The sequence below is a fragment of the Anopheles coluzzii genome, chromosome 2, assembly GCF_943734685.1.
Source record: "Anopheles coluzzii chromosome 2, AcolN3, whole genome shotgun sequence".
NCBI lineage: Eukaryota > Metazoa > Arthropoda > Insecta > Diptera > Culicidae > Anopheles > Anopheles coluzzii.
In genome coordinates, this window is record NC_064670.1 from 18,868,672 (window position 1) to 18,894,869 (window position 26,198).

Sequence of the window (26,198 nt, forward strand, 5' to 3'; positions counted from 1 at the left end):
TTGCGGCGGCCCGTTCTGGAGTGCTCTTGACCGAACACGGGCACCTTCTCGTGGCAGACGGAAATGTACGCTCGAGTTAAGTGCATGAAGGAAAGAAGTGGTTGGTGTCGTTTCGCACCGCACACTTGACTAGTAACGCGCCTGAGCTTCGCGTTATTCGCATGGAATTTCTTGCTAGGTTTACTTTCTGGCCTCTGAAGTTGAACGTATTTTTGAACCTATCTGCCTTACTACTTTTTTTAATGCAAATTATAAATAAAAATAAAACATAATAAACTTTAAAGTATATAAGTATACAGAGCAAATAAATAAGTGCAGAGCACTAAACTGGATAAATAATGAGTAATATTAAGTAACATATCAGGAATAAAAAGACTATGGTAGAAGAAATAAATCAAATTCACGGAAAATCGTACTTTGTCGTAAAAGAAAAAGTAAATGTAAATGAGTAAAAGAACCAATGAATGAGTTAATTCAATTGAATATAAAGGCTAAAACCTCAGAAAAAAACAGCTTCGGAGGCTGTTAGAAAACGTTCAATCATTTCATAAATCAAGTTCTCACTAACATGAGGCTTATTTGAAATTTTGTGTCCAAATCACAATTTGCACCCTTCCGGCGATTACTATAGCTAGAGTTTTCTTCATTTTTGTGTACACACACAGTGACCATCGTGTCAGGTTTTTGCATGGCGCTGCAAAACATTAGCCGAAGTCTCCCTTCCCATTTTGAACCTTGAAGATCAGCCCGAGAACAAGCAGAAAAACAAGCTTGCCCAAACAAAAGGCAAACGCAACGCTTTCTCTCGCTTCAGGCCCGGGCGGGTGGTTGGTTTGGATTTAACGATCGACGCCTTTTCGGCGTTTTGTTACAACGCTCCGCAAGGAAGTTTCGCCATCCGCAACGCCGCAGTTTACCCGTCGCAAACAACCACCACAACATCAACAAAAAACATAACCGCCACTAAGTTTTGCAAAAGCTAGCGGACTTGATTTTGCGACCCCGGTGCGAGCGCAAATGAGAATAAAAATGAGGTCATTATTAGTGCCGTAGCCCGTGTTTCGCTGCTAGTGTTGGGCTGCTGCAACAGGTTGCCCAGTGAAAGGGGAAGTTGAAGGCGTTTTCAGCAGCGTTGCAACAGCTCCAGCAACACTTGTTATGCTGAGGTAGGCCAAAAACCTGCCGGCCAGCGCTAGGAACTTTCGGATCAGCTTCTACCACCGTTGTTGTTAGTTAGTTTGTTGGTCTCAAGTTTCTCACCCGCAATAGGCAAAAAGGGGAAGCACGGTTTTGGCGATTCTTCACAACAACACCGCGGGCTCTCGAGTGGCACCCGGGGGGCGAGTTTTATAGTCCGCCTACCGCCCTGCTGCGGTGCTTCCGGCATTTCGAGTGAACGGCGGGAGCATCATCAGCGTGCGCCAACTGTGCCATACGCTCGGTGCCTTTACTCGTGTGTATGCTTTGAAGAAAAACAACAACGCCCTTTGCAAACTTGGAGCTGTGGAAACAAGGGTTAGGCTGTGTGAGAAAATGATTCATCACTCAAGGCGCGCGGGCCCGCGCATGTTCGGCCTCTTTCGCGACCGCACACACTTGTCGCACACTCGAGGCGCTCTTGCTCGGCAAACCGAGTGTTCCGCCACTTGATCCGCTGTCCAGAGGTCGTTCCGATGCTCTCGTCGGCAGCGTGAACTCTGCCGGTGTACGGCGGGATCCTCTGCGTAAGGATTATCGGCGTGTACAGATACAGGGTTTCACATAAATAATTTATAAATGCACCACCACCACCACCATCGATCCACCATCAAGGTGAAGACGAACTATTGTTGACCGCGCTCGGCGGCATGCTTTTCATGTGCTGGAACGCGCACCAGGCGCTCGAGATGCCATTGTCTGACAATCGAACAATTCCAATACCTCTCGATGTCGGTGCTCCATCAACGGGCCCACGATCGGGCGAATGGAAATCACTCGATCACCCACCCTTATCAGGATTTTTGGTCCGCCTCATGACGACGGTACCGCCATGCCGATGGGGGTACACTGGAGGGGGTTTGATTAGCTTGCACCCTTCTACCTATAATTTACAATTTCAATTATTCATACAAAGGCAACGCTAAGGAGCGCACAAGGAATATGCGCGCAAGCGATACGAGGGCAGTTTGGCACGCAGCAATCCCGTTTGGCGCGTTGCCAGGGCATGTGTGTGCACTAAAACAATTGATTCCACACGCGCCTTCCCTCCCTGTTGGTGTGGCCAGGGCCTGGCCATAGCTAATGAACACACAAGCCCACGGCAACCCACCTGGCACAGAGAGACGCCGTTTGGGGCCGCTCGGACCCCATTTAGGCCATTCTCTCTCTTCGCTTGACCCTGAAACGTGTAAGGTACGCGGTTTGGAGCAGTAGAATTTAACAAACCGATCTGTATCTTGGCTGCCCTCCCTCTCCGTGCTCGTCCAGCTCTTTCAACTTCCTTCCTGTGTGACCTCGGGCAACGGGCGATATAAAATCATCCCGTCACTGTACGCGGCGTACCGCCGCTCCCAAAACCGACGAAACTTGAATGTCAAGTTGACACCTTTCACTGCCGTGGCATTGTTCGGCGGAGCCGGAGCTGATTTTATGCTCCGTGTGCACCGCTTGCCCCGGATCATCCCTGTGCCGAGCCGGGCATAATATTGGCACCTCGCGAACTGCGAACATCGCGCGGTCGTAAAACGTTTCGACAATCACCTTTTACGGCACACCGGGGCCGCTGGTTTGATGTGTCGATTTTTTGGGGACGAACATCAACAATATTGCAGTTTTTTTTTGTTTCCGTTGTTTTTATTTTCGAATGAATGGAACAGAGCATGTAGGATTGTTGTGCCACGCTAAAAGGGAGAAGAAGCTTTGTGATGCACTGGCCGCTTTTATTTGTGTTATGTTATTCAAGTCACCATTTTCCATTCATCGGGTAGGAACTACGGGGAAACCATCACAAAAAAGCGTCACAAGGAATTCGCATACTGCACCCACCACTGTTTTGTGGCCGGCATGTGGCCCTCGCAGTGCCATATAGAGAGAAATGCAAGCCGCGAACCGCTCTCGAAGGGCTTGAAGGATCGAACGCACGATGTAGAACGCAAAACCCGACCGTTTGCTCATTGCTAGCCAGCTTTCAAAACACAGAAATCCCTTTCCCTTAAGGTGTTGTCGCAAAAGGAATCAATATAAATATCGTCTCCCCGTGGACCCGTACAGCATTACGCTTCAAAGTGCACCTTGTTTTTTTTTTTTCAAATTTTGCAACAATCTCCCAATCGATCGTAATCGATCGCGGAAAACCGACGATGGCAGCGCAGTGCTGGGGGCCGGCGAAGGGAGAGAGATGGATTGATTATTTTTATGTAATTGACATGAGTTTTCCGATCATCTGCTAATGAATGGCAATTGCATACACATGTTGCCCTGCGCTTAGATGCGATCGTGTCCAAGAAGAAGGAAGGGAGCATGGGGAGCGCAAAAAAGTGTCCCCATTTTCGATCCGCAGCATGACTGCACAGCGACAACGGCGGCTGGCCTGCTTTGTCGGTGAGAAAATGAGAGTGATTTTCTGCTTCATAAATCATTCATCACACATAACAAGCAGGAGCTCAATACCGGTCTTGCGGTGTTTCTGGTTTTCACTGCCCCGTTGGTGGTTCGCACCGTGAGGTAAGTAAGCAGGTAAAAATTACTCATAAAAACGAGTCCTTTCGTAGCTTTGAAAGGACCCGCACACACACACACACATACACCGAACAGGGGCCAGAACTTGCCTGATTGAGATCAATACATTCGTAATTGCTGCGACTGCGGGCCCTTTTTTGCAAAAGAAACAGAAGGGAACCGAGCAACAACAGCCCAAAAAACCTGAACATCCAATCAGGCGAAGGGTTTTTTTACTCGCATTGGTTTGGGAAAATCTCTCAAGTTGGGTTTAAAAATCGAAAGTAAAAAGCAACACATAGGGGAAGCCCTCACTTTACCGAATTTCGTTTGAAGATTTTTTGCGAAAGAGGGAAAAAAACACCCGCTCACAGTGTTCGGAGGCTTTTCCACTTGTCGCACGATCGTGCGAGCGGAGCCGTAAGGGTGATCCTTCGAAACAACTTTCAGTTTTTGGAGCTCGATCTAGTTCTACCGGCACTGGTGAGCAGGAGCGGAGCGCAGCACAAGCCACCCGGGTGTAGCAGTGCACATTAAAAAGATCACTTTTTGGAGGTTGCTCTTGCTGATGATAAATGTTAGCGAGCAGCCACTCCCTAATTCGTGCGAGGATCGATCGCGTTGCACAACAGCGCAGCCCGGTCGACGATCTTTGATTGTGCGGTGTAGGTACGCCACGTCCCGCATGGGCGAAATTAAATCAATGCATCAAACCAAACAAAACCTCCAATTGCTCTCGATGCTCTCGTTGCCAAGGTGTACCAGCGCGGCGACCGAGAACCTGCAACCTCCACGAAATGGAGCGCTCGTGGCCCGGCTGCACTTGAGATTTCGTGCGATCGTTCGTTTGCATCACGTGTGTGACGATCGCTCGCAACCGTACTGAAGTGGGTGATGATAAATGGCCTGGCTGCCAGAATGTTGATTGCGATCGTGCACGGTGGGCACGCACCGATCATATGTCATCTCGCCAGGTGAACTGCACGGTGCACCCGGACACTCGGCGGAGATACCAGTACCGCTAGGCACCGAAGAATAATCGTCAAAAGAATTGTCTCTTTTGAAGGGGGGGGGTGCATAATGTGCACATTGGCAGGTTTATTGGGGGTAAAACTTTTCGCTTTGTGTGATGCAATGGAGCGATCACAAAATCCAGCTGAATCCGACAATCGCTGTCACGCGAAAGATTTTGTTTGCTTTTTTGAGCGACGTGCAAGCTCGTTCGAAAGGAACGAGAGTTGCATGTCGAACTCTCTTTCGTTCCTCCCCCCGGGGCGTTTTGGGTAAGCAAATACAGGGAAGTTGATGCGGGCGTGATCGGTGATAGTTTTAATTCAATTTTCTTCTCGTTCCTCCCGCAGTACACAGACAATCCAGGGGCAGCCCCTCTTTTGTTTGCGTCCCCGTCGGGCAAAGAGTCAAAGGTTAAAGCAAACGATTTTAACGAAAAGCAGCAAACACGCCACTCCGTACATTGGGGGTGATCGGACACCCCGAAGCCTTCCAATCGATTTTCGAATGGCGAAAACTGCATTTAGTCATTTTGTTGTTGTTGTTGCTGTTGCTGGATCATGTCCAATGTGCTGATCTAGATCATTTCTCAACCCCCGCCTGCGCTAATCGCCCCTCCTTGATCTGTACCACCGAGCGGTGTTGGCTGTCGGTTGTCGGGCCGGCTTGTAATGATCCACGTATTAGTCATGTCAATCTTGCTCACCCGACGGATCTACAGCACAGCCACACGGCCTCGCTTCCTTTCGTGACTCCCGGTCGGAAACCATGGCTGCCGTTGCTGCTGCTGCTGTTGCCGAATCGTGCTGCCACAAAGATCCCGGAGGTTCCACTCACTGTTGCGACTCCCGTGCCCCCTAAGAGCGACAACTCGACAAGCGATGGTTTTGCGAAGCAGTTTTATTCATACGATGAAGCTTGTACGATCATGCACACCGAGAAGCACAGAGGAGGACCGTGTCGAGAGGCAACGGAAAAGCAAAAAGAAACGGTAAGGCATGGGAAACCTCGTGCCCGTGTAAAATGCCCACTCCAAGCCGGACAAAAGCTCCGGTGCGACACCGCACTCGGTTGTAGCGTTTTTGCCGGTGCTGCTCGCAGAAACGCGACTGAACGGCAAAAGCATCGGCAAACGCGGTGCGAAGTTGTTGCCGGTGTGCCCACTCGATTTGACTGACTTGCGTCTCGCTTGACTGACTGACTGATTTCGCTGACGACGCTTACTTTCACCGTACTAAGCACAGCACAATTTTGGGAAGGACAGCCCGCGATCGCTTCCCGAGTAAAACGACCCGTAGGACACACGCGTATCTGTCCATTCCGCATTTCTCTCGGTACAGTGCGGGTTAGGTGGGTTTCGTAATCTAAGCATCCTGCATCCGGCACTGCGAGATGCAAAGGGAACAAAAAACGTTTCGCCGCTCTTACCACTGCCGAAAAGCCCGCCAAGGGAGGAAAAGATGATGGATGAGGTGGCAGGTAGGTTTTGCTTTTGATTAAACCTTGTAAGGCAATGCAATTAGTGTGGTGATCGTGATGATTGCGGCCCAACGGGTAGATCCGACCGTGCCGGAGGGTTCCCGCAGCCGACGCACGCGGAGACCTCGACGAAAGGTCATACACATTGGTAGGCGGGAAGAAGAGGAAGTGAAACGATTTGACAGGCGTGTGTTGCATAGAACTCGGGAAAAGAAAGTTCCTCCGTCCGCCGGCGATTCACACGGCACCCACAGCAGCACACCTGCCAGAGAGATTGAGACATCCGTCTTTTACGTACGTCACACGGTCGCCGCTGCCTGTGTGCCCTGCAGGGGCAGAATCTGGCCAGCCCCAAATCACGGGTAATCCGTTTGTCATCCATTCACCTCCGCCTGCGACCGGTTTGACCGTCCGGAGCCGAGGAAGCGATACCGACGGAGAAGCAAATGAGTTTTATCGCTGACTTAGATCTGCTCATTTTAATCTGATCTCGTGCCCTAATCGCAACCCCTCTCCTGGATCCGTCCTGCCAGCCAGCATGTGTGACATGTGTGTGTGTGTCATGCGAATTATCGCCCAGCGAGAGACATTTTACAGCCATAAAATGAACCATCTATCATGCGGCACCACGCAGCAGCAGCAGCAACGACCGGTTTCCCTCTGTCTCGCCACTCGCCGAGATCGCGACCGCGCGATCTGCTGCCCCGTTTGCCGTCAGTTGTCAGTGCGTTATAATTTATGGTGCGTTTCTATTGCGCGATCAGCACCATGCATGCGACCGTTGGCCGTATAGTTGTGGTTACTGTTCCGTCAACCCACCTGTAACGCTCGTGGTAGTAAGTAGTCTGTGCCCGCCGCTCCTATATGCATAATTAACACCTGCTTCCTTTCCGACATTGCCGACATCGGTGCGCGGTGCGGTGTAAAGTTCTTTTTTTTACAAAACAGCTCGTGCTCGTATGCTAAACCGTGTGCAGCACATCGCAGCACAATCGGTCGGACAGCTTGCGACATAAGTCGATCGCGTTTAGCAACGCGACTTACACGGGCAATTCATTTTCCAACGGTGTCATTGTTTGTACTGCCAGTATTCTAATGAAGCTGTCAGTGGAAAGTTGCAGTTGACGAGGGTCTTGCGCGCTTGTCCTCGAGACATTCGAACAGCAACAAACAAACGGAAGGGGATAAAAACAACACACTGCATCGAACTGTAAAACGGTAGTCATTTGTCTAGTGGTAGTCAGTCTCTCTAATTAAGATACGAAATAGCGGTAGTAATAATAACAAAAAAGTTCTTCCCGATCGTGCCAGAACCATACTGACAAATGATGTACGACATTGGCAGAGTACGTTCGGGTTCTTACCCATTTCGGTGCACGATGGATCGTAAATCAATCCGAACTCGACGTCAACCGCTGTACCGCCAATGTCCAGGATGGGAGGTGGTGGGTAGTCGCGGAATCGATACTGTCTGCCAACCGCACCGTCTGTCCACGTGGGAGTCAACCCGTCTGCCAGTCTGGTGTCGGCAAAGAGGCAAACACCTCTCCAACGGGTCTCGGACGTCTATCTGAACAGGTTTCTTTTTTTTTGCATTGAGGATGATGCATTCAATCATTCAGTAAAAAAATACGTACCACAACACAGAGATGCTGTTCCGTTCAAAACGATAGGTAGGCGGAAGAAGACTTCATCCCGGGGTGAGAAGGTTGTCCGCATCCCTAAAAGAACATTCTGTCACGTCGGTGCGTCATTCAATTCCTTCGCCTGCTTCGGAGGCTTCGCAACGTGGTCGAAGTGATGGACTTTTTTGGACGGAAATTAGTCCCCCACGCCCGACCAACCTTCCCCCGCAATACGCACGCGGAACTAGTTCTCACAGGAACCTGTTCTGATAAATTTGTTCAAAAATTTAATAATCCCTCTTGTTTTGTCCACCCGTCGAGGAGCGCGTGAGTCGTCGCGCCGCTCTTTTCGGCATTCAATTCATTTCCAGCGCACCCACTCACTGTTTATAATGACTCGAGCTCGAGCAGCGAATGGCAGAGGAAGATAAGGTGATCACTTCCTTAACCGACCGCGTGCGCGCGCTCGTCCCTTCCAAATGCCCGCACTGTTCGCTGTTACATCGCTCCCAGCAGCGGAGCCGTTGAGCGACAAGGATCAACCACTTGATTTGCTCTCGATCAGTCGCCCGAGATCGGCACGGATGATGTTGCGATGATTCGCGGCAGCGGTTGTTCGTTTTGGAGGGCGAGTTTTAAGCTGATGTAGCCTGTTTTTTTTTTCAATTCTCTTTTGGCAAATTGTTTTATTTTATTTGCTCTCCATCAACACCGTACGCTCTTCCGGTCGCCCAAACTGTTGAAGAACTTTTTCGGTGGCTTACGTCATCCACTTCGGCACTTCGGAGCTGTGGAGGTAAATCCTGTTTCGTTTGGCTGTTCGAGGGCCTTATCTGTGCCTGTGCGCGAGACGTGCGAGAGTGGTTTGGATTCTTTTTTTTATGCTGGATTTGGTTCAACAGTTCTCTGTGAACGATGCTGCGCGTGGACCAGTTTCTTAGGTCCCACTTTCGCACTTCTCAGCGCACGGCGGATTATCGCGAGGGGCGTAAGATACTTTCAGAATGCCCAAATCAAACCGTGCACCGTGGGGCCAGAAAGGATTACGAAAATGAGAACACTCGCAACACCCAGAAGCTGCGGCGAAGGTTGTGAGAGGCGAGCAAAGGGAGGAAGGTAAATAAACATACAAAAAACACGCACCAAAAACCACTCACCATATCGACTCGTTTCACTTTGCACGACAGAAGAAAACAAAAAACTTGTAACAAATGCAAAGATTAAGTGGGAAGGAAAACACAACATCGACAGCAAAGATCGCTTAGCGTTCGATCGGGCAGTGTCCACGTTGGTGCCTTAGGATTGCGAGGGGCCCGAGTGTGCAACGCGCAATGCTTAACGGCTCGTGTCCTGATCCTCTAAAATGTGCCAAGCGTCCGGTTTTTTTTTGTCGGTGTTGCCATTATCCTCCCCTTGCTGATGACAACAGGGCCGTTGTCGACGACAAAGGGCCCAACAACACGATGGACCCAATTACCGTGACCGGTTTTCGGAGTCTTTTTTTTCCTGGAGATTTCACTTTCGAACCACCGGCGGTGTGAAAGTGCTAAGGATGGGGCACGCCAGCATAAATTGTTGCCTTTTCCAGCGAAACGATCGTACGCGGCTATCATTTCGCTCTCGCTCGTTACCCGCCGGGGGTGAAATGATGCAGGCCTGATAGACGACCGGTTGCCTAGAGAGCAAGAAGCGATGCACCCCGATGTCTGGATGGCGCCTCTTGTTAGGCTAAAACTTGTCCCTCAGCACGGTGTTGGAAGAATGGCGTGCTTTGACGCTATTGAAGCAGAATATGTTGGCACGCGGACTAAAATCTAGCGCCGCAGCGATTAGTGAGCATAAGAAATGGTTGGTGTTTTTTTTTCTTATTCTCCCTTTTTAATGATCTTGAATGCTTCGGAGGGATCTACAGCACTAACACACACCATACAGGGTTGTCCAATTTTAGCCACAAAGGCTCCCACGCGCGCAAAGCCGCCAAATGAAAACAAAACCGTTCTCCCAGCCCAGCCCTGGGGGGATGGAACAGGGCGGGGCGTATTGCACATTGTATGGCCACGATTCACGGACGGGCTAGCCGGAACCGAACCGAAAAAAAAACCCGGCTACAATGAGCCATTTATCTGCGCGAACGCTTTCCGCGGGCAATATTTTCAGACCCGTAGCCGCCTGTCGCCGTGTAGCGGCGTTCTTCTCGTCAAGTATGTCGGCAACTTTCGGTTTACTTCTGGCTGGGGCTTTGGGGTCTAGTTTGGAATATTGCTTAATCGAGATTTTCGTGCGCCGCCATTACAGCATACGGGTGGTGCCGGTGCCGGCCATGGTAACGATCGAGTTCGCACCGCCACGCCAACCGCTGCACCGGTAACTCCACGACGAATTGCGTCAGTGGCTTCAATAATGGTACATTGTTGGTCGGTTGGTTTCCGTTGGTCCCGATGCACAACACAGGATGCCGGTGTGAACCGCAATCACCATCGAGAAAAGGCAAACAAAGCATCCACAATCCCGGCATCTTTGGCGTGCGTGGCCGAGGCAAACAGAGGGAACCTACGAATTGTTTTTCTCAGGCTTTACGTTCTTTGAGGGCAACCGATTCTTGGCCATTAAACGCTGATCTGAAAGTCTAGCCGAACCTCATCTCCGACACACGAGACGCCCTTGATGACAGGCTTCCATCACCTATTGGACGAAACACAACGCAAAGGAGAAGCGTTGGCAGACGGATCAATATGCTGCATCTACCCGACCCGGAGGGCCCAAAATAGAGCTACATGCACTTTGCGCCACTCGGCTGGCTAGATGAATGGTTGGCGCTGATGCTCCGACGCTCGCCTGCTCAAGGACGCCGTTGTGCGCTGATGCGTCGGACGGTGCACTTTTTCGGTGCCCCCAGGGTGGGAAGCACGCACGGTTCAACGACACCTCAGCAGCCCGCAGAGGTCGTTCCCGGGACGCCACAGATTTATTGTGCATTTAATGTTTGCATAATTATGCGTTTCACTTTTAACACGCCTGCCCCGCGGGGATGCCCGCTCGGTTTGGCGTTTGCGGAGCAACGCATCTTCGGCATTATAATCTGCAAATCCATCGCCCATCGACAGCGGGCCATCGTTTCGGGCGGTTCGTGGAATTGTGCTGTGTCAGTGACCGGGTGTCCGGGCAGGCGGATGCTCCAGGATCTGCTTGACGGCCGGTCGGCAAGGAGTCGTGCGGCGACTGCCTAATTGGGGCGTATATTTTTGCACCGTTCGGATGTATCGTTAGGGCGCATTGGAATGCTTTTTTTTTGTTTTGTTCAGGTTTCCGCTTCATATTTTGCCTGCTCTCGCGTACATCGCGTGTCGGCACGCGGTTGAGCGCAGCAAAACGATCGGCAAAAGGGATGAAGAAGATGTTACAAATGTATCTACTCGCCGCTTCAGCAAAGGAAGATGTTTAAGCGATTGGCTAATAAACAGAAATGCATTCCACCGGGCGGCATTGTTCGCACGAGAATGGTGTTGTGTCTGCAGCTCATTTATCATTCGATGCATCCCCAGTGGCCACAACAATCATTTTCATTAGTATACAAACAAATTATGTATGAACACATTTGCAAAACGATTGCAAAACAATCGCTGTATCCTTACTGAGCGTCATGTCAACAAATAAATATTACGTCTAGATGAATATGATAAAATAAAAGCCTAGCTCCACTCCCAAAAGTGTAACAGTTCCCACGCGTTTTATTTCGTAAGAAAAATAGGATCGCTTTCGCTTTCCGGTTCAAGTTCGCACTTTCCAGCGGCACGCACGTGCCGGAGTGCGAGATTTCTTTGACTCCCGGCACCCGCGTACCCGCGTATAAACAAAGAAAACTTTCGGGTCGGCAAACATAATAGCAAACCGCCCAAACCGCCATGTCGCAATTGGGAGCACCCACACAGCGAGGTGCGCTGCTGTTGATTATATAAAATTTCTCCCCCATTTGTACCGGTTTGTGGCGGAAAGTTGATGACCAGCACAACAAGCCGTAGAATGAGGTGAAAAACTCAACCCAAAAAAAGGGGAAAAAGCGGTAATGTTCGCTTACCCGCAGATGGCGTAATCGTGAACGAGCGCGCACGGCTCGCGAGTGTTTACAAACAGTGCAGCTAGCGGTAGCTAGCAACAGCATTGGCCGGTGAAAGGGGCGATCTTTCCAGCGCACTCATTTCACACTTTGCCCAGGAATTAGTCGCACTCGCTAGGGTAATGAGCCGCTATGAGTGTTTTGTTTTTATACTCCAAAAAGAAAAACGAAAACAAAAAAAATGGCGACCACGAATTGACTCATCAAAAGCCTCAGCTCATCAACCCTTGTGCGCGCGAGAGTGCTACACAAAGGCAACCAAATGGTGTGTTGGTAGTGCGGTGCATCAAAAACACCTGGACTTGGGAAGGGAGAGTAAAGATGTCTCGCCGCCGAGCTCGCTGTTTATCATAACAATAGGGATGAAAGTGTTGCGCGTGATGTGAAATGTGTGCAAATTAGGACGCCATTCACTGCGACCACAGGCGGCGCGTTATGGGGTCACAAAGAAAAAAATTAGCCGATGAGTGGCCACACCGAAAATGTGGGGAAAATGTAGAAAATGTGTGAAATAATCGGCTAGCGGTTACGAAACTGTGCCAAATAACTAAGCAAAAACACACACACATACAAGAAAAGGTAATGCTTTACTTTCGATTTTTAGGAAAAATAGTTTTAGACGACTTTGACTTAGCCCTGGTCCGCGTGACCCTCACTGTGGCACGTTCAGAACGCATTTTCAAGAACGCAAACTATTTCGCACGTACTGCCCAAGGAAACCAGCTCGGCCAGAGAGCATCCTTTTGTACTATTTTCATTTACAATAACGCACACACACTTATATTTCTCTAAGACAACTGCCACAACGTTGTTTTATTTTGTGATTTTGAACCACTTGAAGGCAGTTTGTTCCACAAATAGCGCTAATGTAGCGAAACACACTCTTCGGCCAAGCGAGAGCGAAATTGCGCCCAAAGCCTGCCTTGCGCTTGCTGTCTTCATTAGCGTTCCAGTAATCAGCTAACGGACTACCCTAAAGGGCTCTAACGACGCAGTGCAAAGGAGTCTACAGTGCAAGAGAGCGATCGAACGGCACACTGGGGGGCGGGAAAAACGGGAAAAGCGAGCTGACAGGGATTTGTTATTGCGTACACAAAGCGTTGCGAGCAGGCTGTGGCAACGATCGATCGCCACACGAACGTGATACGCTCGCGAAGACGAAATCGTATGGCGCCTCCTTAGTTCAATTTCCTTAGGTTTTTTCCCTTACTCCTGCTAGAAGCGCCAACAAATGGTTCCTAGCCGCGTTGGCTGCAGCGGGAACAAAGAGCCGCCGAGATTCGTCTATCGGGTGCAATTTATCTAACGATTTATTGATTATAAATATTAAATTAACTACCGGTGAAGTGTGTACGGACGTTTAAGCCATTCATGTTGATGTGTTTTGTTTTCTTGTTTTTTTTTTCTTCTTTCTCTCTCTCTCTCCATTCTGCACACTGTCGCGTTGTTGTTGTTGTTTTTCTGAGGGGAAATTTTCCAAACGGCAAGCTGACAAACGCTCACAACACGATCGCGCAAGTTGATGTCCAAGTTGTAGGATATCCCATTTCCACAAGCACAATCATTACACCGGGCGAGTCTTGCCTTCCCTCCCTTGCTAGGTTGCACCTTTATTACCCAAACCCGCGAACGGTTTGCTTCAAATCGCGTAGGCGTGATCTTTCGAATGATTGATCGACGAAATGGGAAGTCGTTTGGGGGTATGGCTTTGCTTTTTCGCATTACGGACGTTTTCTTTTTTCTTTCACTTCACTGCCTATTGCTATAACACTAACCCAATCACCACCACAACCCTTTTGCTGGTCGATAATGCGAACTTGCAATGTTATGTATGGTAGTGCTGTAGTTTGTGTTTTACCACTATACCCCACGCGGGGCTGGGATCTGATTACGATAAAGAGAAATGAACCACAGGTTGGCAAGCAGCGAAAGATATTGGATTGTTTTAATGCGACCGATCAAATCACGCGGCCTGTGCAAGCCGGCTGTGTTTGTCTCTGCCGTTTGTGGCAGCTGCCGGGTTTACACCCGGTAATTTGGCCAGCAACGCTTTTAGCAAACGGGCTCTGCAGAAGGACCAGTGGGCTTTACAGATTGTGCGCTGTGGAATGTCATTTTTGAGTAACGTAACGAGGGGCGAAGATAATCGCGATCGAAGATCACTGCTAGCGGGAAACAAAATATCGCACACAAACGGAAAGCAAAACCCGAAAAGAAAAACAACAACCGCTCGTCGTTACTCGTTCCGTTCGACCTGATTAGGGATTGGAAATGCGCGCGATATACGTCCCGATCAGTTGGACAGGACAGTTTTCCACGCCTTGCTAAACGACTGGAGGGAAACAAACGAATTGCAAAAAACAAACTCCCCATCGCTTAATTCGAACAGCCGTACAAATCCATCGCCGTCCCGTCTTGTCGAGGGCCGATCAGGTTTGCTCAGCCTGTGTGTTTTTCTGTTTGTTAACAGGGTTTGCGTTTTCCTCCGTGTGCCATGTTTTACATTTCCAACATGCACCCAGGGATGCGAGAGGCCCCGTGCGCAACGAGCAAATGCCGTGGGTTGACAACGGTGCGGATAAGAAATGCTCGTTGCACTGGTAAATGCAACTGGACCCGTACACTCGATTCTACGACCACATGGGGAAGAGAAGCATCGTGCTGTGCGATTAAATTTATTATTTCTATTAAAAATGCTTCCCGACGCTTCCCCGGACAGCGGAAGGAGCGGAAACATTTTTTTTTCCAGCCTAAGCCGAGAGGGAAAAGGCTAATCGCGCTCCAACGCGGTTACAGTTTGTAGCAAAACTCATAACCTCGGCCGCAGCTAGAAACGCGCGGTATGGTCATGTGAAAAGTTGTCCTCGGTTTTCTTACGCTTTTGGGCCAGAAACGGCCCCCTCCAATTGTCCACACACAGACACACACTTTCTTCCGGGGTAGCGTGCGGCGGAAGGCAAAAGTGAATTACGTTCCGGTCGCAAATGTCTTCACATCCTCTGCCGATGACGGGGACAGATTCCGTTCTTTCGGTCGGACACACGAGACGAGATGTCTCACGAAGTTCAAAGGGTAACAGAGGCGAAGGGGACCAGCCAACCAGGCAAGTTGCACGCTCGTAGATCCGAGCGGGTAGATTATGGGCCGCCGTTCGCAAATGGATGGAACGCCGTGCGCGCTTGGGAGTTGTTTATAGTTGGAACTGACAGTTTGCGGAGAAAACAGCAACAAAAAAAGTAAACACACGGCGGACACAAAACGCCGCCGGAACGTCTTATCGGAGCATTTGCAGCAGCACAATGAAATGTGTTTATTCGCTCACAACGTACAAACAATCGTACGCGAAGGTGCCGCGGTGCGCGGATATGTTTCCTTGTTTAAATGGAAGGGCGGCGAGGGTAACACCCCGAGCAAAATATGGCTCACCATTCTGTACAAACTAGTTAATGTTGCTGCATCCGGAAACGTAACCGTTGAATTGCAAATGGTTTGAGTTTTACAGGCTTTCTGACAGGTTTTTTTTCACTTGGAGTGTGAATTTTGGAGACGTACATTATTTCAATGCTTCATAACTGTTTTGGTGTTATTCTTGGCTTTGACGTGTCTTGGCTACTTGCTAACTATCCCAAAGAGTGCAATTTCAGCTTCATCCGGATGCATTAATCACTGGCACATGGAACATTAACATTGAAATAGGGTATTATAACCCCAAATGTTCCTTCCATTCACTTAACAAAGGCAAAACGACATTGTGCGGTGAGAATTTGTAACAAATCTGAACATGTTTCTTCTCTCCCATACTGGGGGCACAGCGCAGCGATTGGAGATGCATTTTCTTTTACTTGCACCCTTCCAAAAAGCAGCAACAACAGAGGAAGAAAATGCATTCCATGCTTCCGGGGAACGGAAACTGGGTCAGCCTGAAAGCTCAGGTTCCATTCCCTTTTTCCATCTTGACCGAGTAGATTTACTAGATTTTCAAGCCGGAGAGAGACGTTTTACGAGCCAGGGAGTGCGTGCTACGGGTGGTAGCTTTTCTTGGGCGTGGCACGCAAATAAGGGGCTCCAACATACACACACACACCACCACCAGCTTCCAGATTGAACCACACTCTCATTTCCATCAACTGGGTCACTCGGGCACCCAGTCCCGGCTGTTGCTGTGCAAGTAGGAAATAGTTCTCAAAGACTTTCCCCCTTCTCATCCATGTTAAGAGGAAATCAAAACAAGCAGACAAAAATGTGTGATAAAACTTAATTGAAACATCTTGCTTCCCGTCGTTTATTGGGGAGGAATCTCAAGTGGATGTTTTGAAGATTTCACATCATCCTGCCTTCTTTTGAGCCACGCTTTCGTAAGTTAGCCTGATGTTAGGGGTTTCCGTCCATCAAAATCTGACACATGCAAAGTGTGCCCTCACGCAAACTTCATACAATACTTATGGGAACGCAGCATAATCAAAAATTGAAACAAGCCTTAGCTGCGGGAGCTAAAAAAAAATAGCAAAAACGAGACAAAAACTCGCCAATACTAAGTGGGATTTTTCGGTATCTTCACCAACGAAAACACTCTGCCAGAACCTTTTCCCTCGCCTCATGTTACAGGAAACAGGAAAATTAACCGTAAAGATAATCGCACCGAGAATAGAGGAAGAAACACACGCACAGGAACCGATATTCGCGGCCCGCGGCTTAAACACAAGGCAAGTGAAATAACACGATAAGAGAAATAATCGTAAATTAACGTGCCCAGGAGCATGGGCTCTCGTCGCCCTCGGACAGGAACCGACAATAGCGAAAAAAAAAACTTCACCCAAAAATTGGCACACACATCTACGCCTCGTACACGATTCGTTTTGCCCAATACGGGAACCGGTAACCGAGGTAACGCAAACGAAAGTTCTTTGCCATGTTTTCGTGCCGATCGAGATCGCATCGAAATGCTTGTTTTAGCGCGAGACCAAGATCGATCTGCGTCCCAAAAAAGTAAAAGGCTTCCCAAATTTAAAATGGAGAGCGAGAGAGAGGGAAATAAAAACGAACGAAAACGTTGCCCGCGATTAACAGTGATGAAAACGTTAAATGGTCAAAACTTTTTTTTTTTGTTAATAGAGTCGAAAATTGAACCACTCGGCTGGTGGGCCGCCGTCAAAGCGTTGCGATTCGATCGACTAATGGTTATTCCCGTGCGGCGCTGTGTTGTTGTGTTGCTGTGTTGCCCTCCCGAAAGCCTCGACGCGTTTGTGTCTAATATGTTACCGCAGCACATCGATCCGATCGTCCCGATGCTTAGGCCGCCGCCGGTTGCCCATGGAACCACCTGTGTGGGAATTGTATTTGACCAGTTTTCCATATAATTGCAGCACTTGCCGCGTGTGGCGCGCACTCCCAGCTTCGTTTTTTCTGGGAGCTGAGCAAACAACAGCACATTAAACTATGACGAAATAGAAAATGAGCTTGTTTGGGAAGATGTGCTGTTTTTTTCCCTCTTTTTTTAACAATCCATCGGCAATCGACAATTAAACGTTTTGTAGCTTGGGTGTTGTTTCTCATGCACACACTCAGGGGGAAGAAAATACTACAGACCGTTTAGCGCAGCATGCAGCATAGCTCGAAACAATAGGGCCAGCGTCGAGTGTTGGAGAAGATTCACTTGGCCTTACCTCGCCAGCAGCCGGTTGAATTAGGTCGATTAATACTAGCTATTGCCACCTCTCAAATCACAGTTACGCTTGTACTGCCAAAGCTTGTTTGGGAAATGTAAAACAGAACATGAATTTTGCAATATTTTTCAATAATTTCCACTCAACAACTCTAGCTTACAAAATCAGATCATGAAGCTCCAACAAATACTGACATTAATTGATGCCACGAAGAATTCTTTTACCTTGTTAGACTACCCTTTTTCTATTCTCAATCTCCAAGCAGCAAATGTGCAAATGCTGTTACAATGCTAAAAGAATTGCGGACGACCAGCTGCTCATGTACACGACCATTAGACCGGCCCTACCCATCGTTTCTCATCGCTCGTGCTGCTAAATATAGAGGATCCTAATAAAACATGCGCGCCATAAACCGCGTGAACCAATTAGATGATTCAGGCCGGACAGCAACGGCACTCGCGCGCCATAGATACAGTTGCAGTGCAACAGCACACACACACCCCTTTGCATCCTTCTGGTTTCAAGACTGCCCATCACTGTAAGGCGGACGGACGCAAGCATTTTATCACCAATGGCCGCACCATCCCGCTCGATAGTGTTGGCGTGGCGGGACCGCTGTGCCTTTATGTGCATGTGCACTACGCATGCGATCCATATTTTATTCAATAGACATAGCCATCGTCTCTTACCACTGCTCGTAATTTATAATTTATGGACTTTTACCCACCGCCCGCGTGAGGTGGGTGCTCTTGTGGCCTGAAGAAAGCGTTCGAATTAGCTTTGTTCACTGCTCGTCGACTCGTTCAGGTGTGGTAAGGCTAACGGAGCAATTGCGGAGCTAAAGTAGAGTGCAGTGCGCGCAATACACACACACCCACAAGTCTTGCCTGGGTCATTTCGCCCGTCGACAGGATCGTTCTACTTGTCGTCATCAGTGCGAGGCACTCCTTTGGTTTAATCAATAACAAAAATTGCTGTATCGCTCGCTTTCATTACCGTGTTGCATGTTTGGTTACTATAAATTAGCCTACAACCTCCGACGAGATTGTCTGCCTTCTCTGGTCCGGTCTTGGTGGGGTCTGATGGTACTAATTGAAAGCGCGTCTCCTCACTGTGAATCGGTCAGGCGGAAAATGCGGAATGCTAATGCTACCCTTCCCACAACGCTGCAACACAAGCCATTGATGCACCACTGATCCATCAACCTGCCGCATCCTAAACACGGCCAAAACATCAAACGATGCCGTTGGATGCGGGTACACGGTAACACGAACATCAACAAGCTTACAATCAGCTTGAAAAAAAAAACTTACAAGGCGATGGCCCGCTGAAACCACTGAAACCCGCGCTAGTGCTTAATTAAATCGCTCATTGTCAAAACATTTAGAGAAGTGCAATTGAATAGAAAAGGCCAAAGGAGGAGCAGGCGAGGAGGAGAGAAGGCATCCTCTCCAGGATCTGTTAACATCAAGCTCTAACAGAGGCGGATTACAGCATTTCTGTGTCGACTCGACTCGAGTTCAGCCGTCAGCGTTGTAATGGCACAAGCGCTCGGATTGACAGCGAACGAGTGGTTCGTTTGATTGGGGTTTTATTTAATGGAGCGACGTAGAGGGCGATGGGAGAAACATTCCTGACCTTTCGTTTGCTAGATCATCATGTCCCTATTCAAAGCAGCACACTGGGCGGTTATGTGTGTGTGCGAGTGTGTCTAGACGAGGAGTTTGATCATCTGCATGACGGTGCTATTTTCTAGCGCTGGCTAGGAATTTCTTTCAACACCCAAGACGCACCAAAGAAGTGGCAAAAAGGTATGCGAACCCAAAACCGCAGACCAGATCAAATTTACGAGATCCTTGCACGTAGAACGGGTGTGAGTGAGAAATTAAAATTTTGGAACTATCGCCACGGGAAGATCAAAAACCCCGAAGAATTGGGACCCAAACCGTTCGGATCGAGCGGGGACTCTAATCAAACGCACGCTGTGCGATGAACCGCGCCTCCCCAGACCGTAACATACTTTTGTTTGGATCCTTTTGGATCGCATATCATGGAGAGCAGGAGGAGAAGATCTAAAACAACCACAAACTCACACAAACACTTTAAATCCTAAACATGCGCCCGAAAGCATGTTGGTACATTAATTTATTGGCTTCAGGCCGTTCGCTCACGCTGTTCGCAGCCTGTTGGAAGTTTGGGGATTTCCAGGCTTAATGCTTTCGAAGCGTTCCTTTTCCAGCAGGATGCATTTTGTTCCGATTAAGGCTTGCTTTTCTGGTTTCTCTGAAAAGCGCCCAAAGTGGGAATGAATAGTGGCGGTGCGAGAATCAAGCGCCGTAAGATTTATACGCCATCTGATAAAGGCATTTCGTTTCGTTTCACCTTCATTTCTGTTACTGTACGGGCGGATTGGGAATGAAATTTATGGACGGCAACTAGACCTTACCCACGAAAGAACGAAAAAAAAACCCAATCAAAACAAAACATAAAACAAAGCAAGCATTCCCAAGCGGGTCCAATCCCTCGGCAGCTGCGTAAGATTAAGCGAATCATTTGTTTAAAGCTGTTAGAAGGGCTGCTGCGAGCGAGCGCTGCCCGTTATCAACCGAAACTGATCACATCCACCGAACCAAGACCGAGGATCAGATTGGAATTGGAGATGTTTTAATTCAAGTGCACAAATCATAAAGCGGGGGGAAGGAATTATTAATGTAACAGAGCGTAGCGCTGCCATCTAGAACATGTGTTCGTTTCGTTTTCCCCATCTGGGCGAGTTTCTTTTTACGCAAGCACCGTAATAAATCTTCGCATCGCTTATGTGTGCTACAAATTAGGCGCGGTATTCTTGGGTTTCCGCAAGAAGTACGCCGCCCAAAGATTCCTAAACTACGTCCTCGCACGCTCTTCCACTGCTAACCGGGATTAGCGGTAAAACATTCCCAACTCTATATCCATTTCCATCAAATCTCCGCGCGCGATAACGCGCGCGCGATTGAGTGATTTACAGAATGGTTAGCATTTTTCGGAGAAGGGAGACTAAGCCCTCACAATGGATTTTACCACTAACAGGCATTAAACTCGAACGATTTTATTACGTTTTTTTTGTTGTTGTAGAAAAAGGGGAAATCGAAAAAAATCGATCAAAACACTTACCATACTTCTTCTCGAACGCTCGAGCGAGTGCTGATTGAGTTTTGCCGGTAGCGACCGGGCCCGGGTTCGCAATCAGTTTGCACCAATCTTCGCGCAAGCAGCCGGTGCTGCACTCACTCGCCCCGGTAACAAAGTAGTAAGCGGTCGTCCCTTCGCTGACGGCTGGCCGGATAATGGAAATCCGCTAATCAACGTGCAAAAGCAACCATTCGGCCGGGCGTACTGTAAGCGCACCGATCGGCCGAGATCAGCCCCCGCTTTTCGATGCTGGCCCGGGACGGGCGTGATGATAATGATTTAAAAGCAGCCCCAGATCGGGTGCGCGAGATTAAAGCTGGGTCCGTCGCGATGCCGCTGATGGGAAGAAATGGCAGCTGAATGCTGATGCTGCGCCCCCGGTTTTGTTGCAGATATTAACGCCGCTTCCCTTTCAGGCTGGTATCGTTCTGACGTCCTTCCGTAGGTTACACACACACACACACACTGCACACACAGACAAACACATACACACACGATCCGTTCGTTCTCACACGCGATTGCTCGGCACTTTGGCACGGCCCCGTTGCACTCACTCACTGACTCACAATAATGACAGGCCGGGTGGTGGTGATCGCTTCTGAATGCATCGCCCGCGATGACGATAACGACGATGCGGGGCGATCCATTTAAATTGATCGAAGAAGCACTGCACTGTGAACGTATTTCACTGTGGAAGGTAAGAAAGTGGAAATAGAAAATGAAGGAAATGTGTATACAAATATACAACAGAAGAGAAAAAAACAGGATTGGAATACACTCGTCACAATGTGTGTTGCACAGGTTGATTAGTCAACTATTATCACTTGGCTGAGTTGGCAGAGCATCCACGAAACGATGGAGCTGATCACGCGGACACGGTTGGAGACGCGTGGGGATGGAAATCTCAAAATTACACTTTATCGTTAGCACTTTATCATGTGACAGCGGGATGGTAATTATCATTAATCTTGCAGCATCCCGTAGTAGTACGCGCCTAGTGAGCTCGTTAGCGTTGGCGTTGATAAAGCAGAGCAAGCCCAGCCAGGTTGTGTAGGCCGCAAACAGCTAACGAGATTCTAGCATAGAAAAAAGGCCGCTAAACGCCACACTTTTGCACACGCTGGACAATGAATTCTGAAAAATTTCGCATATAATTCCGTTGCATCATCATGCCACCTTCGCGTCCAACGATAACACACGGTGTTCTTGCTCCACCGAAGGCTGATTCCGTGTGTCCAGCCGCAGTGAGGTGAACGGTATCTCGATGCCCCCCAAAACAAAAATCAGGACCAATCTGAAACGAAAGCAGTAGAGGGGAAAAATAAGTTAATATATTAAAGTAGCATAAACCAGCGCCGACGAACGGCGAGCGTGTAAAGTGATGCATGGTTATAGGTTACGGTGGCAGATAATTTGCCGCATTATGTAGCGTGCAACTACAGCATACTAAGCACCCCACACGGTACTGTACAGGGATGCAGTGGGATGCATGGGGCAAAATGGGCATGTTAAGGACTTTTCTTTGCATCTAATTGAACTAAAATATTTGTCATTTGATGCTCTTGCCGGGTAAATTGATGCTTTGATGCTTTATTTGATAAATGATACTAAATTTTGGCGATAGATTGATGGTAAAACTATGGTTGATCCTATTTATTCATTTGTCAATGAGAATAACTCATACAGAAGTTGTCTTTCACCGCTCAAACGTTAGTTAACGCATATGTGGTTTGTATAATTAGGTTGCAGTCTATTCCGATATGAAAACATTTTATCTTTCGACCTTTGGATAAAGTACAACACTACAGCTTTATAAAAATTCGTCTGACATTGGTATTTTTGCTTTAATTTCCAATATTTTACAAGTTCGGATTAGGCAACTAAAATACCTGTTTTTCCCAAAAATCATTGAAATACACTGGATTTTTTCCTGATTTCGATCCATTAGTTTCTTCAACTTTGCCTTAAACATTCGCCGATTTTCCCTTCCATGGTCATTTTGCCCCAACTACCCTTAACAGATACCATATATACTGCGTAAAGCGTGAACTAAAACTATCGCTACACAGATCTGCCGCCGGTGTGCGTCCCGGCATCACGGGCAATGCAGCCCCCCGGATGGTGGAAACAGTGTGTAGCGAATGGGAATAAAATGATTTCCCATTTTTATTGCAGTCCAACCGGGTCGACCGGTACTTGAGCGCCATCGCGCACCATAGTGTTGCTGCCTGCTCCGGGGGGGAGATGCAGATAAGAGACCCAATAATTAAGTCATATGTTAGCCGCCGAAACCGAACCGCAAGGCACTGGTTTGCACGACCAGCGGTGCAAGCCCTTGCGTGCAACCCCCAAACAACGACGACGACGATGCCCATCAATCAGTGCATCAGCGATGGTTGTAAATTTTACCTACCCTGCCCCACACGCTCTCCCCACCTGTGCTGCACAGGTGCACTTTGACACTCGGAATCCGCATACACCCGCCCCAGCTTGGTGGTGGAGCAGCAGCAGTGGAAACTCCCGGGCGATACCCAGCATTCTTCTCTCGTCGCTGTCTTTCGCGAATTAAATTGGCTATTTGGAGCAACATGTTGTTGTTCGTGCACCGAATAGCATCGTGGCGCGGAGGGAGCAGAGAAGGAGCCGCTGACAACGGCATCGTGGTGGAATTTTGCCTGCCACCGTGCTACGGATGAAGTTTTTAAGGTCCGGCGCAACTGGAATGAAACGGCCACTCCTAATGGGAGGCGCTCGTGGTTTTGATTCTAGACTTGCAGCGGCATGCATACATTGGATGGGGGAAGGGGCAGGCTGTCTCGTATGCCTCGCAAAGCATAACAAGAGAGAGAGAAAGACATTGCAGACGCGGACACGACACCGTGGTCGTCGTCCAAACTGTGGTCGTAAAAGTGCACAGCCAACCGGGTTGTGGCGTTAAGGCGATGCAGCCGGGATAATCAGCTCCAAACTGGTAGCAAAACAGTCGTCGGTCCACGCCGGAATGCAACAGCATAAAATGTATTTTATTGCTTGCAAATAAAACATCCAATATGCTCGGACATCAAACAATGCCGTTAATTAGGCGTGTTGAGTGTTCTTCTTTTTTGTATGTGGAGACTTTGGAGTGGAAAAATCATGTAAAATTCAATCAGAAATTTTACTTCATTTTGATCAAGTTGTAGAAATAATTTATTTTTTCCCTTCTTTTTCACCCACTGTGCCGCTGAAAAGGTTAGTTTATCAGTTCTCGACCCGGTGATCTGGGCAAACGGTCGAGCATGTTCTAGGTTCGTGCCCAGGAGAAGCAGGCTGGAACACACGACATACACACACACACATATATACGAACGACGCCCGGCTGGGTGTGCTGCTTCAGGTCCGGTTAGCCTCCATCTCCACGATCTCTCCACGGTGGAAGTGATCAGAATGTGTATGTTTTGCATTGGCAAACCCACAGCCAGCCTACGCTCACCTGCCCAGCAGCTGCCCCGGCCAGCAGACACAATCGTGTGCGCAGGGCAAGTGCAACACACCCGGTCCCAAACCTGCCAGAGAACCAATCCGTAAAGGGCTGCCAGAGGAAGGATACAATAAAAAAAAATCACTCCATTCCACCAGCGTTTTGATTCTGTTTTCCCACTCCACACCGCTTCTGGCGGGCGGGCGGGCGGACGGTTTTGCATTGATCATCCGAAAATCCCCGAGACCCCGGCCACACGATTTCAATGGCATACGCTTGCCTGGGTGAAGGGTGCATTGAACATGCGCCCAACAATTCGTTACCGTGGCGGTGGCTGCAACCTTTTCCGATCTACCCGCGTAGCGTTCCGACAAGCCCGCGAGATCAGGATATCAGGGTATGGGGCAATAAATTATGATGAGCTTTTGAGCGGAAGAGCTTTTTCCATAAGCAGTGTGGGTATGTCTGTGTAAAGGAATGCACCTGTACGATCGTAGCTGGAGTAGCAAGTCGAACCTACTTTTTGCCATGCATTTTGGCACAATATGCATCTTATCAGCAGCGCATCTCAGCAGAGAAGGTGCCGCGGTTTATCGAGGGCATTGCAAATAAATTTCCAATTTTGCGACACAACCTTTGCCAATCCAGCTAATCGCGGAAAGAGGGAGAAAACTAGACATGTAGAGAGTACATCAAAGGGTCCAACGTTGCGGTGACCTATTGACATTCAACCCGATCACGTACGTAACGGAATACGTCTCCAGTGTGTATCAAAGTCGCCTTCAAAGGAAGCAGAAAATGCCACTTCCCGAGCGGTTCGCTGTGTGCAGCAAAGGAAATGTGACACCTTCGTGCCATCGCAATGGGCGGCCGCCAAGTGTTAATCCTATTTTGCGGCAAGGGTACAGCACCGGAGGTTGCCTTCCCTTCCCTACTAATCGAGGAATGCTGGCAGTGGACGGATGTGCCTGGTTGCCTGTACGTTTTGCGGGTCGTTTGCCAGAGGAAGTGGAGGTCCTGGGCGAAACTAGATCCGCTTGTGGTTTTTGGCGACCGATACGAGCAGCGTCACAACCAATTGGCGCAGTTTCCGTCCCAGTAGCGGCGTTCGGTTGTCCGTGGCGGTATGCGAACCATGCGCAAAAGCTGTGCACTCGTAGAAGTCGTAGAAGTGATGGAGAGTACTTGAAATTCCTTTCGAGCAGCTTTAAACCTCTCTCTCTCTCTCTTCCCAACTGTATATTGTTGCTAGCACGGATGTTAAATTTGGCGGAAGCCCCCTCAACGGACAAGTATAATTACACACTGGTACAGTACATCATCGCTTGTTGCACACAACACAACATGCTGCTAATTATGCTCTACCATTTATCATACTTAATTTCTGCCGGCGGTATGGCAAGATATCCTACCTGCACACACACGTGAGCGTGAACGCTTACTCAAAAGGTCAGGGCGATCGGACACACGGGAGGCAGTCGATGGTAGAATTTACTAAAACCAAAAAACTACTTCAACAAAGAGAAAAAAGAAAACCCACCCAAAGGAATAGAAAACTAGGGGGTGGGACGAGGGCACTGTTTTCGGCTCTCCTGCTCCATCCACCCACTTTAGCGGTATAAAACGGAGCTTTGGCGAAAAAATTGATTTCAGCTGGCAATTTTCCTACATAAATTACATCCATAAATCATGCACCGCCATGATGGAAACGCCACCCATTCGCCTGGTGCAGAAGTTGTTGAAGTCGCGCATACGCCCCGCGTTCCATCGGGTGGGCTGCCGGTTTCGCTGATGGACCCACACAAACACACACGTTGGATACCAAATGGAAAGCAATGAAGGGACATCCAGGTGTAGAATTTTTCCAGGCAATAAAAATTACCATTACCATAGATCACTGTGGGACGGCCCCCAAGATCACTAAGCCCTGCGAAGATGGTGTCATCCCCCTGGAATTGTCGGTGTGTGTGTGTGTATGT

The 26,198-nt window shown here is 48.8% G+C and overlaps 1 protein-coding gene across 1 annotated transcript in view; it reads right to left on the reverse strand.

Moving 5' to 3' along the window:
- Positions 1 to 26,198, reverse strand: part of LOC120960984 (cadherin-99C) — a 147,202-nt gene that overhangs the window by 91,499 nt on the left and 29,505 nt on the right. Inside the window, exon 2 of the mRNA XM_040384495.2 lies at positions 20,742 to 21,447. Within this exon, the coding sequence (XP_040240429.2) occupies positions 20,742 to 20,744 (3 nt within the window). The 5' untranslated portion in view covers positions 20,745 to 21,447. The remainder of the gene's footprint in view (positions 1 to 20,741; positions 21,448 to 26,198) is intronic.